Raw genomic sequence first — 17,394 nt, forward strand, 5'->3', positions numbered from 1 at the left:
AAAAAAAAAAAAATTAGCCAGGCGCGCCTGTAGTCCCAGCTACTCGGGAGTCTGAGGTGGGAGGATCACCTGGGCCGGGGAGGTTGAGGTTACAGTGAGCTATGACTGCGCCACTGCACTCCAGCCTGGACAACGGGAGGGAGACCTTGTCTCAAAACAAAAACAAAAACAAGAGCAAAAAAGGTGAACATGATTGTATGTAAATTACACTTCGTTTTAAAAGTGCAAAGAACAAATCAGTATTTGCAAGACGCGGTGCAGTCCCCAGCACGGAGAAGAGAACCTGCGAATTCCACGCGGGAAGAGCCGGCGTTTCCATCAGCAGGGGCCCTGCAGGAGACCTCGCGTGCAGACCCCACACATTCCCCAGAAGGGCGCCTGGGGAGGAGGGGCCGCGGGAGGAGCCCGGCCTGCGAGCGCCTGCGCACGCCTGGAGCGGCGGGGAATTGGGGTGGGGGCGGCGGCCAGCAATGGGAGACGTGCGGAAGGCCAAGGAGGCACTGGCCGAGGTGAGCCCTGTCGGAAGTGGGGGCTGCCTCCCGGAGCCGCAGCTGCCCCTCCCCCAAGACGCGGACGCCCTCCTGGAGATTCAGACCCTCTCATGGAGATGCAGACCCCTCCCCCGGATCCAAACCTCTCCCCAAGATGCGGACGCCCTCCCCGAGATGCACACACCTTTCCGAAGATGCAGACCCTTCCCCCAGATGCAGACCCTTCCCCCAGATGCAGACCCCTCCCCAACGTAGACCCCGTATCTGAGGGGCAGACCCCTCCGCGATGCAGACCCCTCCCCCAGGTGCGGGCCCCTCCCCCAGATGCGGGCCCCTCCCCCAGATGCACACACCTTTCCGAAGATGCAGACCCTACCCCCAGATGCAGACCCCTCCCCCAGATGCAGACCCCTCCCCAACGTAGACCCCGTATCTGAGGAGCAGACCCCTCTGCGATGCAGACCCCTCCCCCAGGTGCAGACCCCTCCCCCAGATGCGGCCCCTCCCCCAGATGCAACCCCCCCCCCAGCAGGTGCAGACCCCTCCCCTAAATGCGGAGCCCTCCCTCAGATGCAGGCCTTTCCCCCGAATGCAGTCCCCCTCCTCCAGGTGCAGCCCCCATACCGGTACGTGGCCCCGCCCGTCCCACCCCGTGACGCATCCAGGCCCCTCCCCCTCCCTCCCTCTCCCCCTCCCCTTCCCCCGCCTGGAGTCCGCCTCGCTCCTCCGCCCGCGGCCCGTAGCCGCCTCGTCATTGGCCAGAACGCTTCAGGTGGCGCGCTCGGGACTGGTGAAGGCCTGCGTTGCTCCCGCCCTCGGCCCGGGGCGCGGCCCGCGATTGGCTGGCGCGGGCAGAGCGTCTTCTCGGGCCTGGGCGGCGCAGACGAGGCCTGAGGCGGCGGCGCGAGGCAGGTGAGCTCCTGGCGGGCCGGGCCAAGGGCACCCCGGGGCGGGCGCCGGGCTGCGGGGACGCGGGGCGGGGGCCCGGGGGCCCGGGGGCCGGGAGGACGCGGGGTCGCGGCCTGGGCGCCCTCAGCGCGGGCTGCGCCAGGGCCTCCTGGGCCAACGGCTGCCGCCCCCGCCCGTCCCGCGCCCCGCAGCTACCTCGGCCCGCGCAGGTGAAGACACCCGGAGACCCTGGCGGTCGTGGCGCAGGGGTCCTGCTCCTCCCCGGGGTGTCGCCAGCCGGCTCGTGGCGCGGGGTCGGGGGCGGAGCGGGGAGAGGCGCGGGAGGCCGCGGCGGGCGGCCCGGGCTGGGCGTGGAGGAGCGTCCTCCCCGCGTTCTCAGGCCTCGGCCCGGGCTGCCCGCCTGGGCCCCGTTGCGGGGTCCCCAGCCCCTGGAAGTAGCGGCGGGGCCGTGGGTGGGGTGGTGGGAAGACGGTTTTATTTAAGAGGTGGGTCTCGCTGTGTTTCCCAGGCTGGTCTCGACCTCCTGAGCGCGAGCGATCCTCCCGTCTCCGCCTCCCGAAGCGCTCGGATCACAGGCGTGAGCCACCGCGCCCGGCTGATAGTCGTGTTTTTTGTAGGGCTGCGGTCTCTCTATGCTGCCCAGGTCGGACTCCTAGGCTCAAGCGATCCCCTCGCCCCAGCCTGCCTGGAGGCGCGCGCGTGGTCTCCGCGCCCTGTTGCGCCTTCAAAGTGCCCAGAATGGTGTCTGGTGCAAAATAAGCAGCGGCGGGGAACACCTTGCCACTGTCACCGTCATGGGGAGGATTTCTCCCGGCTCCCCAGGGCTCCCCAGGACAGGTGGGCGGTGCGGTCCGAGGTCTCTGCTCTCGCTTTGCAGCTTGTGGTTGCTGCGCCTGGCTCTGATTCCGGGTGGGAAGCTGCCCATAATTGTGTCTTCTAAGCTTCAGTAATAGTATTGCCCATGAAGTGCTTGCGGCTCTAATTGCTAAAGCTTTGTATAAAGGCTTTTGTGTGTAATCTGTTTTTACTCCCTACATCTCCACTGTGTAGAAACACCGTGTGTTTTGGTTTATTCTCATCTGTTGTTGGACACTTGATAGTTTTTTGAAGCCTTTAGTTTTCTCAAATTATTTCTCTAATAATTTCCTTTTCTTTGTTTACCCTTTTTTTCTGACTGTTCTGGAAATACTACTGTTTGGGCTGGAAGGCTTGGGCTGGCTTTATAATTTTCTTGTCTTTCTCCCATTTAATGTTTGTTCTACTTTCTAGATTTCCTCTTTTTCTTCCAGTATATCTATTTAGCATTTTAGTTTGGCCATGGTATTTTAAATTTCCCAGAGCTGTTTTTTTTTTCCTCCTTTAAAATTTGTAATATGTTCTTACTTCATAAATGGAGTATCCTCTCATTCACCTGCTTTTTGTTTTTGATTGTGCTAAAATACACGTAACGTAAAACAACATCACCACCTAGTTACATAACTTTTTCATCATCCCAGATGGAAACCCTATACCTGTTAAGCAGCCACTGCCCATTCTTCCGTCTCCCCAGGCCCCGGCAACCGCTAATCTGCTTTCTGTCTCTCTGAATTGGGCTGTTCTGGACATTTCATGTAAATGGAATCATACAATATGCAGCCCCTTGTGTCTGGCCTCTTTCACTTAAGATAATGTCTTCAGAGTTCACGCATGTTGTAGACTGTATCAGTATTCCATTCCTTTTTATGATTGAATAATTGTCCATTGTATAGATATACCACATTATGTTTATCCTTTAGTCTGTTGATGGACACTTGGGCTGTTTGCACCTGTTGGCTAGTGTGAGTAATGCAGCTACTATGAACATTTGTGGATGAGTTTTTATTTGAGCATCTGTTTTCAATTCTTTGGTTATATACCAAGGAATGGAGTTGCCAGGTCATATGGTAACTCTGTGTTTAGCTTTTTGAGGAACTGCCAAACTGTTTTTCACAGTGTCCGCACCATTTTACATGTCCATCGGCAACAAGTGAGTTCACTTTCTCCACATCCCCCCAACACTTAGTTTCCAAAAAGGATGACCATGCTAGTGGATCTGAAGTGGCGTCTCATTTGGCTGTGATTTGCATGTCCCTGATGACCAGTGAAGTTGAGAATTGTTTCATGTTCATGTTGGCCATTGTGTATTTTTGGAGAAATTCTCATTCAGGTCCTTCCCCGCTCCCCTCCCCCCCCCTTTTTTTTGAGACGGAGTTTCGCTCTGTCGCCCAGGCTGGAGTGCAATGACAGGAACTCAGCTCACCGCGACCTCCGCCTCCCGGGCTCAAGCGATTCTCCTGCCTCAGCCTCCCGAATAGCTGGGATTACAGGTGCCTGCCACCACACCCGGCTAATTTTGTATTTTTAGTAGAGATGGGGTTTCTCCATGTTGGTCAGGCTGGTCTCAAACTCCCGACCTCAGGTGATCTGCCCGCCTCGCCCTCCCAAAGTGCTGGGATGACAGGTGTGAGCCACCGTGCCTGGCCTCTTTCTCCATTTTTAAATTGGGTTGCCTCTTTTTTTTTTTTTTTTTTTGAGTTGTCAGAATTCTTTATTCTGTATACTAGACCCTCATTAGACATATGATTAATAAATACTTTCTCCCAGTCTTTGGATTGTCTCTTCACTCTCTCGTTGGTGTCCTTTGATGCACAAATTGATGAACTCTAAATTGATTAACTCTAATTTTTCTGTTTTTTCTTGTGTTGCTCATGCTTTTGATGTCATACCTAAGAACTCTGCAAAATCCAAGGTCAGGAGGATTTGTCCTGTGTTTTCCTTTAAGAGTTTATCATTTGGCCGGGCGCGGTGGCTCACGCCTGTAATCCCAGCACTTTGGGAGGCCGAGGCGGGCGGATCACGAGGTCAGGAGATCGAGACCATCCTGGCTAACACGGTGAAACCCCGTCTCTACTAAAAATACAAAAAATTAGCCGGGCGTGGTAGCGGGCGCCTGTAGTCCCAGCTACTCGGGAGGCTGAGGCAGGAGAATGGCGTGAACCCGGGAGGCGGAGCTTGCAGTGAGCCGAGATCGCGCCACTGCACTCCAGCCTGGGCGACAGAGCGAGACTCCGTCTCAAAAAAAAAAAAAAAAAAAAAAAGAGTTTATCATTTTAGCTCTTGTATTTAAGTTTTTGATCCATTTTGAGTTCATTCTTGTGTATGATGTGTGGTAGGTTCTGACTTCGTTCTTTTGCACGTGGATTTTGTTCAAGCATCATTTGTGACAAGACTGCTTTTTCCCTATTGAGTGGTCTTGGCACCCTTGTCAAAATCAATTGATTAGATGTGTGGGTTTATTTTTGGACCCAGTTCTGTTCTGCAGGTCTGTATGTTTTTATGCCAATGCCACCCTTTTTTTTTTTTTTTTTGAGATGGAGTCTTGCCCTGTCGCCCAGGCTGGAGTGCAGTGGCGTGATCTCGGCTCACTGCAACCTCCGCCTCCCAGGTTCAAACGCTTCTCCCGCCTCAGCCTCCCAAGTAGCTGGGATTACAGGCGCCCGCCACCACACATAGCTAATTTTGTATTTTTAGTAGAGACGGGGTTTCACCTTGTTGGCAGGCTGGCCTTGAACTCCTGACCTCATGATCCGCCCACCTCGGCCTCCCAGTGCCACACTATTTTGTAGTAAGTTTTGAAGCTAGGAAGTCGGGGTCCTCCAACTTTGCTTTTCTTCTGGAAGATTTTTTACTATTTGGGACCCATTGCAGTTCCATATGAATTTAAAGATCAGTTTTTCCATATTTGCAAAAAAGACCATTGGGGTTTTGATAGAGATAGTATTGAATCTGTACATCACTGTGGGAGTAGTGCTATCCTAACAGTAGTAAGTCTTTCCATCCATGTACATGGAATGTCTTCCCATTTATGTAGGTTGTCTTTAATTCTTTCAACAATGCTTTGTGATTTTCAGTGTACAAGTGGTGCACTTCCTTGGTTAAATTTATTCCTAAGTTTTTAATACTTTCTGGTGCTATTGTAAAATGAATTGTTTTCCCAATTTCACTTCCAGATTGTTCATTGCTAGTGTGTAGAAATGCAACTGACTTTTTATTGATCTTGTATCCTGAAACTTTGCTGAGTTTGCTTGTTAGTTCTAACAGCAGTTTTTTTGTTGATTGATTAGGATTTTCTAGATATGAGATCATGTCATCTGAGAATAAAGATAGTTTGACATCTTCTTTTCCAGTTAGTATGCCTCTTGACTGATTGCTCTGGGGAGAACTTCCAGTATAGTGTTGAAGAGCAGTGGTGAAAGTGGCCGCCCTTGTCTTGTTGCTCATCTTAGGTGAAAAATTTGAATATGACATTCACTGAGTTTTTCATAGATGCCCTTTATCATGTGAGGAAGTTCCCTTCCATTCCTGGCTTGTTGAGTGTTTTTACTATGAAAAGGTGTTGGAGTTTGTGAGGTGCTTTTTCTGCACCAATTGAGATGATCACATGGCTTTGCCTAATTGCTTCTTGAAAAGATTGTGAGTATTCAGTTTCTCCTGTATTTTGGTTCCATCTTACACCCTCACTTCCAATTGTAAACTAGTGCCACTATTTTTGGAGCCTTCTGGGGGTTCCATGATCAAAGTTAGATTGTTCTTCCATGTTCTCCATTGCATGCTTATGACTCAACTTCTTCTGGCCTAAGTCAGTTTTTATTCATCTATCTAGCTCCCCAAAATGTATTGCTATTTTCTTTTCTCCCTTTCATTTTGTTCTCAATGAAATATGCCCTTAAAAAATAGCCCTTTCTCAAAGGGGTATGTGGAAGAGAGTGGATGCTAACATCTATATTCAGCACATCTTTTTTTTTTTTTTTTTTGAGACAGAGTCTTGCTCTGTCGCCCAGGCTGGAGTGCAGTGGAGCGATCTCGGCTCACTGCAACCTCTGCCTCCCATGTTCAAGTGATTCTCCCGCCTTAGCCTCCTGAGTAGGTGGGACTACAGGCGCACGCCACCACGCCCAGCTAAGTTTTGTGTTTTTAGTAGAGACAAGGTTTCACCATGTTGGTCAGGCTGATCTTGATCTCTTGACCTCGTGATCCGCCCACCTCAGCCTCCCAAAGTGCTGGGATTATAGGCGTGAGCCCGGCCTGGTGACCTGTTTGAAAGAATGCTGATATTTAATGGGGTGTGTTGTCAGGTCATAACTATTGTTTCCTGGTCCTGAATTTATGATGATCGAATGGTCTCCTAGTCTGCTTTATAGTGTCTCCAGATTCTGAAAATAAATCCAATTCAAATCTGCTTACAGTAAATGCCAGGGAGTGTTTTTTTGTGGGAGAAGTAGTGATGGGATGAAAGCATCCTTCAGCGTTCAACCCTTGCCCTTACCGCAACGTTTCAGGGTGAGGTGAGAGTCCTGGAATTACCTCTTCTGGAGGCTGTTGAATTGCATGTCATAACGCCCACTGGTGACTCCAGTTAAGCGGTCCTGAAAACAGCGGGAAAGGGAGTTCCCACATCGGGGTTCATCAGGCAGATTGGAAACAGGACTATCTAGGCGGTAGGCCCAGTGTTGTCGGCCTCACCTTTCCCTGTGCGTATTTGGTGGGGTGGTTGTGCTTGTGTTGCCCTGCCAGAGGGTTGCAGTGTTGTTTCATTGATTGAAAGCCTGCCCTCGTTTTCTTCTTCCCCTTGCTTCCTAAATGTGGAGCTCGTTGCTATTTTGGACTGCTCACCCACTTGATTTATAGATAGAGGAGACCAGGCCTGCTACATCACATTTGAAGCAGTTTGCTTCCACTGGGATAAAATAAACTAGGAAGTGTCAGATGAAAATACAGAAAATGATGTTGCTTCTTATAATACACTGTTTATATAATTGTATGTTCTAATTGTTGCTACTTTATTAAGCATCTCTTGTAATTTATTAGTTTTACGGTTTAAATTGTGTCTAATTAAGCATGCTTGTTCTGTTGGTACTTTGGTTTTCATTTAGTTGCTTAGGGGCATACAGTGAATGGCTGTAGGTTGTGAGTTTAGGCGGTAACATCTGTGTGACAGACACTTTTGACATTTGTGCAGAATTAAACTGTAGGTCTCAGACAAACAGCGTGGATGTCATCACATCCAGGTGCCGGGTTCCCTGGGTCCCTACGGTGGGGAGACACCCCTCGGGCATGTGTAGTTTGAACACAGAGCAGCCCTTTGGTCGCTTTGTTCTCAGCCATTCTATTTAGTTTGATTTTTAATATTATTGTAAGATGTGAGCTGTATCTGCAGTATGAAAAACAGATGATTTTATTATGTCTTTACTTGCTACAAACTGAAAAGTATTCGCCTTGAGCCTGGTACTTGGTGCTGGGGAGAACAGAGCGCTGGAAGGGTGATCTGGACGTGGTGTGGATGTGTATTCCAGAACATGTAAGACCGTGAGACTGCTGTTGACAATTACTGTTGGGAATGGAGCAGCTGACATACCTGTTCCGGTTAGACGAGGAAGCATATGAAGGCCTGAACACGCCGGGAGGAAGAATGAGAGGCCCAAGCGCAGCGCACACGGCCCTGTGGCCACCCACAAATTCCCGCGCACGGCCCCGTGGCCACCCGCGAATTCCCGCACACACACGGCCCCGTGGCCCCCCGCGAATTCCCGCACGCGCACGGCCCCGTGGCCACGCATGAATTCCCACACGCGCACGGCCCTGTGTCCACGCATGAATTCCCCCACGCACACGGCCCTGTGGCCACCCGCGAATTACCGCACACGGCACCGTGGCCACCCGCAAATTCCCGCACGCACACGGCCCCGTGGCCACCCGCAAATTCCCGCACACGGCCCCGTGGCCACCCGCGAATTCCCGCACACGCACGGCCCCGTGGCCACCCGCGAATTCCCGCACACGCACGGCCCCGTGGCCACCCGCGAATTCCCGCACACGCACGGCCCCGTGGCCACCCGCGAATTCCCGCACACGCACGGCCCCGTGGCCACCCGCGAATTCCCGCACGCGCACGGCCCCGTGGCCACCCGCGGATTCCCGCACGCGCACGGCCCTGTGTCCACGCATGAATTCCTGTACAGGATTTTTCCGGAGCGTAGTCAGGTAAGGAGTAGAGAGCAGTGGAGACTGGAGGATTGTCAGCTTAGTGGCAAAGCGAGCAGGGTGCGTGGCGTGGAGAGCGCCCCCTTCCAGTCACGTGCAGCGTTCACTTGTTCTCCAGGCAAGGGTTAGAGCTGAAGGTGAATGAGGCACAGTTCCTGCCGTCACAGAGTTCAAGGGCCACTTGGAGAGAAGGACTCATTGAGAAATCATTATGATTTGTGTTCCTGCTCATCACCAGTGAGTGCTAGAATTGACAGTAACTGGGGTAGGAAGAGGCCCATGGGGGCTTCCTGGTGGTGGTATCTCTGCTGAACATTAAGTGTGAGGAGAAGTTAGCTAGGCAGAGTTTGGGGTGTAACTAGACCAAGGAGATGCAGAGGGGGGTCAGGAAATAGGAGGGCACCTCAGGCAGGAGGACATTGATTGCAAGGAAAGAGTGGAGGAGCGGCTTGTAAATGGGTGGGGAGGAGAGGGCTCCCTGGAGCCACGGTGGATTCTAAGGCACGGATGGGAAGTGAGGAGGGAGAAGTAGCAGCATTTGCACCAGTGCCGTGTGTGCAGGCAGCCACGGGGGGAGTCTGTGCGAACAAGGTAGGCAGATTTCTCTGTAGATGGGTCATTCAGGTGGTTTTCTCAAGGATTGGCTTGAGAGGCAAGACTGGAGCCAGGGAGACGGTCAGGGCACTTGCAGGGAGCCAGCCAGAGGTGGCATGTCAGGGCGGGAATGGAGAGGGGGCATGGGGCACGCGCCCTGGGGAGGGAGGAGCAGGCCTGGGGCGTGATTTGGACCTGTGAGCCTGCCTGACATCCAGGCGGAAATGCCCAACAGGAAATAAAACGATGCCTGTGTACCAACTGGAATTACAGATGGGTTACATGAATTATTAATGGCTTGCAGTATAAACATCAAAACAGTAAGAGTAGGCGAGTCCGTTGCAGACCATGCTTGTGTTCTTGGCTTAGGGAAAGTCTTTCTAAGAAGCGGGACGTGAGTGAGGGAAGGGAAAGACCAGACATGGTGTGGCCAAAGTCACCTGAGTGAAGTTAAGGACGGGAGTATCCCTGCCATGTAGTAGTGGATTCATATCCTTATGTGTATGTGGTCCAGTAAAACAGAAGAAGACAGATCTCCGCACAGGATGAGAAATACCCCTGGCTGAGAAACACGAAAAGATGTTTCACGTCACTGATAATTAAGGAAATGCACATGAAAGCTGTGTGAGCCTCTGGGTCCAGACCCAGCACAGGCTCTGCAGGAGGAGGATGCTGAGTGTGGCTGCAGCACATCCCTGCTTGAGGGCCGCTGGCTGCAGATGAGTTCTCCAGGAGACATTTGGTTGGCGGTCCCCATTATAAGGAAATTCTCTGCACTCTAGGTTTGAAGCAAATACAATGAAACTATTTAAACTACTTAATAGTTTTGTCTTCCTAGACGCTTTGCAGTAATATGTATAAACTAAATAATTTGGCCTTGGGTTTTGCTGAAACACTGTGATGACCACCGTTCTGTAAGAGGAAGTGGGGTTTGTATTAAAAAGATTCAGTGCCCTTATGGTAAGGAGATGCACGCACGTGATCATCGGTCTTCTGGTAGAAGTCGTCGTTTTCTTTGACACTCAGCTGTTTTCTTGATGTTCAGGCTAGATGGGCTTGCTTACCTTTTCCTGTTGTTTCATCATTTCCAAAACAAGTGAAGAAACGTTGCATCTTGGCTAGGAACTATCTGTCGATATGGCTTTGCCTGCTGATGGGGTGTGCTGGGAGGCAGTCCAGAGCAGGGCGGGTGCGGGGTGGGGACGTCCGCTGGCTGGGTGCTCCAGGGGTGCTCGGAGGAGCAGCTTCTGTTTCTAGCCCCCGTGAACGTGTCCACACCTCACAGCTAAGGCAGTGGGAGACCTTGAATTGGACCCCAGAGGACTATCTGCCTGTCCTGCGTCACAAATGAAGATGAAATTTGTTTCTTTTTGAAAGTGATATTTATTACGATAATTTTTTTTTTTTTTTTTTTTTTTTTTTTTTAGGCGGAGTCTTGCTCGGTCACCCAGGCTGGAGTGCAGTGGCACGATCTCAGCTCACTGCAAGCTCCACCTCCCGGGTTCACGCCATTCTCCTGCCTCAGCCTCCCGAGTAGCTGGGACTACAGGCGCCCGCCACTGCGCCCGGCTAATTTTGTTTTTGTATTTTCAGTAGAGACAGGGTTTCACTGTGTTAGTCAGGTTGGTCTTGATCTCCTGACCTTGTGATCCGCCCACCTCGGCCTCCCAAAGTGTTGGGACTACAGGCATGAGCCACCGCACCTGGCCTATTATGTTAATTTTAAAAATTATAAAACCAATACCTGCTCTTTAAAAAAATTTTCAAACAGCCTGAAAGGGGTTAAATGACAAGTAGAAGTTCCATCCGCCCGAATTTACTCAAATCTAGTGTTATTTTTCGAGAAGTACTAAAAGCGTGTTCGCTTGTGTGTATGCGTGTATAAAATATGTGGCACACAGCCCTTTCAAATATTTTTAGGTTGTAGTCATTTATTTCTGATTTGTTGTTTTGAATAATCAGTTCATTTTTAAGGATTCTCAGTCAGGGTAAATCATCCGGTTTTCATAAACCAACAGTTGTTTTTCTTCCTCTAAATGAAATTGGAGATGCAATGCCAATTCTTGTTTATTATGTTGTAGAAGTAATTACATGAGCATGATCTTTGGAAAACATCTATTTCTAAGACAGTTTCTTTTTATTTCTTAATCTGCAGGAAAAATAATGTTTTTATTAGTCTCTACATTATTTACTTTCAGTAATATGAAGATCTAAGGACGATAATTATGTTAACATTTAGTACTGATTTTTTTTTTCCAGAATTTTAGTTTTAAATAATTATTTACAGTGGACTTAAGAAACAAACTGGGCTGGGCATGGTAGCTTACACCTGTAATCCCAGAACTTTGGGAGGCTGAGGAAAATCACTTGAGGCCAGGAGTTCAAGACCAGCCTGAGCAACATAGGGAGACCCTGTCTCTAAGAAAATAAAAAGATTAACCAGGTGCCGTGACGCGCCCCTGTGGTCCCAGCACTGTGGGAAGATGAGGCTTGAGCCCCGGAGATGGAGGCTGCAGTGAGCTGTGATCACGCCCCTGGCACTCTAGCCTGGGCGACAGAATGAGACCCTGTCTCTTAAAATACATACATAAGAAAGAAAGAACAAAGAAACGAACTGCCTGATGTCAGGCCAGCTGCCGTTTGACAACCCCGGTCTGGGGTGGTTTGACAGCCCTGGTCTGGGGTGCTTAAGGATGAGCGATGATGAGGATTGAGCGAGCGTGTGTGTCTGTGTGTGTGTGCCTGTGTGCTCATCATGCCCCGCTCGGTGTGTCTGGGGAAGGTCCCTGAGGGAAGGATCTGGCGAAACATCGCTGCCCAGCCGGGTGGAGCAGGCGTCCACTGCTGGTAGGCCCTGCCGAGGCCGGGGGCTGCAGCTCTGGGTGTCCCTGTGGACGTGGGGCTTGTGGCAGATGGCGCTCTGGGAGGAGGGGCCTGTGTGTCCCCCCGTGGATCAGTGATAGACTGACAGAGTTTTGCAGGTTTGAGTCGTAGGTGTGACTGTTGTTTCAGGAGGTAGGCTGCCATTTTAAACCAAGGCTTGCGGGATCCGTGTGGGCAGGTTCCCCACGGTTTCTGATGGGAACGCTGCGTCTCACTGGGCTCCCTCTCAGTGTTAGTCCACATCGTCAGTGACCAATGCTGGGGCACAGGAAATGCAGCCTGTGCATCGTGCTAATGTCTGTAAACGGTGCCTTTGCAGCAGATCCCGTTGTTCATGAGTGTTTTGTAGAAAATAATTATCAACTCGGTATTGACGGTTGCTGTTTATAGGCTGAAGGGAAGTGCTGCCTGCAGGTTTTAAAGTTTGCCTTTCCCAGTTTTCTTTAGAGCTGATAGCATTTCCTGAGAAAAGATGGTGTGTTGATTTTATTTCAGAACGCTCAAGGTTTGTTTTTTGTTTTTGTTTTTGAGATGGAGTCTCGCTCTGTCACCCAGGCTGGAGTGCAGCGGCGGATCTCAGCTCACTGCAACCTCTGCCTCCCGGGTTCAAGCAATTCTCATGCCTCAGCCTCCCAAGTAGCTGGGACTACAGGCACGTGCCACCATGCCCGGCTAAGTTTTGTAGTTTTGCTAGAGACGGGGTTTCACCATATTGGCCAGGCTGGTCTCAAACTCCTAACCTCAAGTGATCCTCCTGCCCGCCTTGGCCTCCCGGAGTGCGGGGATTATAGGTGTCAGCCACTGTGCCTGGCCAGACCCATTTAGTTTTGTTCTGTTTTCAGCCTTGTATGAAGATTTTTCAACCATGTTCTCTGGATTATTACTAGATTAGTACAGGTATTCTGAATAGTAGACTCAAGTGATATGGTGAGTAGGACTAAAATCTAAAGTCCATTTTTTTTTTTTTTTTTTTTTTGAGACGGGGTCACGCTCTGTCTCCCAGGCTGGGGTGTAGTGGCGCAATCTCGGCTCACTGCAAGCTCCACCTCCTGGGTTCACGCCATTCTCCCGCCTCAGCCTCCCGAGTAGCTGGGACTACAGGTGCCCGCCACCACGCCCGGCTAATTTCTTGTATTTTTAGTAGAGACGGGGTTTCACTGTGTTAGTCAGGTTGGTCTTGATCTCCTGACCTTGTGATCCGCCCACCTTGGCCTTCCAAAGTGCTGGGATTACAGGCATGAGCCACCGTGCCTGGCCTAAAATCCATTTTTTACCAAAGCATTCAAGAAAAAAAACTGAGCTGTATATTTTCGTGTCTACCATATAATATAAATTATATACTGTAAAAGGTAAATGGTATTAAAAGAGAAACCTAGTATAACTTATGTAGTTTTTGTTTGTTCGTTTGTTTTTTTGAGACGGAGTCTCACTCTGTCACAGGCTGGAATGCGCTGAAATATGGGCTCACTGCAACCTGCGCCTCCTGGGTTCAAGTGATTCTCGTGCCTCAGCCTCCCGAGTAGCTGAGATTACAAGCATGCACCACCACACCCGGCTGATTTTTGTATTTTTAATAGAGGGGTGGTTTCACCATGTTGCCCAGGCTGGTCTCGAACTCCTGACCTTAGGTGATCCACCCACCTCGCCCTCCCAAAGTGTTGGGATTACAGGCATGAGCCACCCCACCTGGCCTTATCTAATTTTAAAACCCTGCTAGGATATATATGTATATTTTTGTTTTTGTTATTTGTTTTTGTTTTGTTTTGTTTTGTTTTTTGAGACAGAGTCTCACTCTGTCACCCAGGCTGGAGTGCAGTGGTACTGTGTTGGCTCACTGCAACCTCCATCTCCTGGGTTCAATCAGTTCTCCTGCCTCAGCCTCCTGAGTAGCTGGGATTACAGGAGCCCACCACCACACCCAGCTAATTTTTATATTTTCAGTAGAGACGGGGTTTCACCATGTTGGCCCCGCTGGCCTCGAACTCCTGACTTCAGGTGGTCTGCCTGCCTCTGCCTCCCAAAGTGCTGGGATTACAGGTGTGAGCCACCATGCCCGGCTGGATGTATATATTTGTAAAGAAACTTAAGCCGTAGGTTTGAAACCAAAGTTTGCAACCTTAACGGAGGCCCTCTGCTTTTCCTGTTTTGTGAGCTTGTATGCTCTCTTGGCCACCAGCAAACACAAGATAAAAGGGAGAGACTTTGTCTGGGTGACAGGCATCCCTGGCCGCTGTCTCCTGAGGTGTGTGCTTCTCTGGTGTCGATGGCTCTCCACCCGTCCATCCTCCAGAAGCCATCTCGTAGGAGGACCAGCAGGGATCTTCCCACAGTCCCCTCTGTGCACACCTGTGCTGAGCCGGCCAGCCTGAGAACCCATGTCCAGGGCTTTCTGAGGCCCAGCTCCTATTGTCAGCATCCTGCACAAAGCTGGGTACCAGTTAGTCCGTTTCCTTCCACCAGGCCAGGAACACACACTCGTGTGGAACACAACTCTCCCAAAGCCGTGCCAGGCATGACACTCAGGGCACGGCAGCCAGGGAGGCACAGATGCCAGCAGGAGCATCACGCCTGCAGACCGCACATCTATGCAGAATGTCAACTTCAGATTCTTTCCAGGTTTTTCTGATGCCATTGAAAACATGCTGGATCCATTTTTCACTTACTGTGTGGTTACTGATCAGATTATAAATGCAAAAAACATCTCCCTTGAGTCTCTCAGACAGGCGACCGAGGCAGCCTCCTCTTCACATGGGAAGGCTCTAATGGTACATTTCAGTTTTAATTAGCAGCGATGTAATGGAGACTGGGAATGGTGTGGTGAAAATGCTGAGTACTCCTTGGCGGTCGGTAGAGCTGGTCTCAGAACCATGCTTTTGCCTGCAGGTGTGCCGGCGAGCAGTGCAAGGGCTGGGGGCTCCCGCCTGCTGGCTGAGTCCTAGCTGTGGGGCTCATCGGTGGACCTTTGCCTTTCATTTAGGGTAGGGTGAACAAATCTTTCGTCTCAGGAATTGCACACCCAGAAGAAAAATAACTGGTTTTTTTTTTTTTTTTATGAGATGGAGTCTCGCTCTGTCGCCCAGGCTGGAGTGCAGTGGCGCTCTCTCGGCTCACTGCAAGCTCCGCTTCCCAGGTTCATGCCATTCTCCTGCCTCAGCCTCCCGAGTACCTGGGACTACAGGCACCCGCCACCAAGCCCACTAATTTTTTTGTATTTTTAGTAGAGACGGTGTTTCACTGTGTTAGCCAGGATGGTCTCGATCTCTCGACCTCATGATCTGCCCTCCTCGGCCTCCCAAAGTGCTGGGATTATAGGTGTGAGCCACCGTGCCCAGCCATAACTGTTCTTTTTTAAAATTTAAAACGTCGGCCATATCGCTTTACTCTTCAAAATAACCGCAGCTGACGCCTGAGTGCTTGTCACCTGTCAGGCATTGCCTGAGGTACACAGTTTCATTTAATCCTTTTTTGCCTTCATTTTATTTTATCCTATAATTTAATATTTGGTTTCGTAAAGGACTAAGGATGAAATTTAAAATCTTCCATTTCCAAATTTAAAATGATCCGTGTCGTGGTCTGTTAAGGGGGAAGGAGGAAGGAGGGAGTGAATGAGACTGCAGGGTGGGGAGGGGAGTTGGGGAGCTCTGGGAGCCTCTCACCTGGCAGCAGGCCTGTGGCCCATGTGGGAGAGCGCAGAGCACCTGCCTTGGGGACGCTGGGGCACATTGTCACAGCCTCTGCTGCCGCTGCCTTGCAAGGTTCTGCTTGGCATGAGCCTGGGCTTTGGCGCTTGTCAGGGTGGGGTTATTTTCTAGGCTGAGAGATAATGTCCAGGACATTTCCCTAGATCCTGGACAGGTGTCATTAGGCGGGGACTGCATCAGGGTGGGTAAGGAACCCTGTTTCCTCATTTCAAAGTGTTAGGAAATAGAGAAAATGATAGATTCCGCATATTTTGTACATAGATGCATTTTACTGGGGAACATAAAATTCACGTGATTATGAAAGTGAAATCAGAACGATGAAGACAGATTAAGGGTCTGTAATCACAGACTCCACGTCCTCACTTCCCTCAGCACCTGCTGAACCTGGAGTGTGACCTCTTTTCCCTACCATCCCCATCTTCCTTGCTTTGCTTTTCTCTGGCCTGGCTGCCCTAATGGCCTTATTGCTAAATTAGCCCAACATCTGAGCAGGAGTGGATGTCCATAGCACTACTGAGTTAGCCCAGTGTCCCCCAGGGTGGGAGCGGGAGTGGATGTCCATAGCACTACTGAGTTAGCCCAGTGTCCCCCAGGGCAGGAGCAGGAGCAGACGTCCGTAGCACTACTGAGTTAGCCCAATGTCCCCCAGGGTGGGAGTGGGAGTGGGCGTCCATAGCACTGAGTTAGCCCAGTGTCCCCCAGGGTATAGCGGGAGTGGGCGTTCGCTGAGCCCAGCTTTGGGTTGTTGCTCGGCAGTGCAGGCAGAGCCCATTGTTGCATTGCTGCTGGGCGGGGCTGGGTTCTGCAGAAGCTGCTGGAGCAGGCCTGCGCACCTCAGGAGCCCAGGCATGGTGTATAGGTGGAGGGTAGCCTACATTGGATCCAGGCCAAGGCCTTGTCCTGTGCCGGGCTCCTCTGCGTGTGGGTTGAATCTAGATTTAGGTGTTGGTTAAAGTAGGTAGACAGGTGGGAGAGAGACAGTTAAACAGGTATTAACTATTACGTGGATTAAGTGATAACAGTTAGTTTTATTTGCAAAAGGCCATTGAAGAGTAAGTTCCTGGAATGCCGAGCAAGTGTGAACTGGACTTGCCGAGCCTGTGTCTGGGTCGGACGCTGGGCTGGGTGTCCCTGGAAAGAACAAGAGTTTTGAAACGTGCTTTTTTTTTTTTTTTTTTGAGTTGGAATCTCGCTCTGTCACCCAGGCTGGCGTGCAGTGGCGTGATCTCGGCTCACTGCAAGCTCCGCCTCCCGGGTTCACGCCATTCTCCTGCCTCAGCCTCCCGAGTAGCTGGGACTACAGGTGCCCGCCACCACGCCTGGCTAATTTTTGTATTTTTAGTAGAGACGGGGTTTCACCGTGTTAGCGAGGATGGTCTCGATCTCCTGACCTCGTGATCCGCCCGCCTCGGCCTCCCAAAGTGCTGGGATTCCAGGCGTGAGCCACCGCGCCCGGCCGAAACATGTTTTAAAATGCAGGAGTTTCATCATGCTTGTCGATACTTGTAGGTGTAGTACAATTTTTATATGTAAACAGTGGTCTTTATTTCTGTGATACTTTATTTCAAAGAAGGTAGCATGAATTAAAGTACTTGTGGCTCGGTTTACGGAGCTCAGTCATTTGTACAAAAGTGTCTTTTGTCCAGGAGGTTGTTTGAGTTGTATCTCCCTCAGATATTTCAGCAGCCGACTGTGATTCACATTGCTGCTACGAGGACTTTTTGAAAGTCAGGGTGTGTGCATGTGAGTATTTTTAG

General features: G+C 50.7%; 1 protein-coding gene across 48 annotated transcripts in view; it reads left to right on the forward strand.

Moving 5' to 3' along the window:
• Positions 1–1,290: 1,290 nt before the first annotated feature.
• Positions 1,291–17,394, forward strand: part of SUN1 (Sad1 and UNC84 domain containing 1) — a 61,481-nt gene continuing 45,377 nt past the window's right edge. For 23 of the 48 annotated variants that reach the window (XM_034963435.2, XM_063606164.1, XM_034963438.2 and 20 more), the window contains exon 1: positions 1,291–1,403. Coding sequence is in view for 7 of the 48 variants with exons in the window: in XM_034963428.3 (XP_034819319.3) it covers positions 2,195–2,237 (43 nt within the window). In the remaining 41 variants the exon portion in view is untranslated. Of the gene's footprint in view, positions 1,404–1,496; positions 1,610–2,016; positions 2,238–17,394 lie in introns of those variants that run through there. The other 25 variants (XM_034963426.3, XM_034963427.3, XM_034963433.3 and 22 more) reach the window with 7 other exon arrangements.

The sequence above is a fragment of the Pan paniscus genome, chromosome 6 (genome assembly GCF_029289425.2).
Source record: "Pan paniscus chromosome 6, NHGRI_mPanPan1-v2.0_pri, whole genome shotgun sequence".
In the NCBI taxonomy this organism is placed as follows: Eukaryota; Metazoa; Chordata; class Mammalia; order Primates; family Hominidae; genus Pan; species Pan paniscus.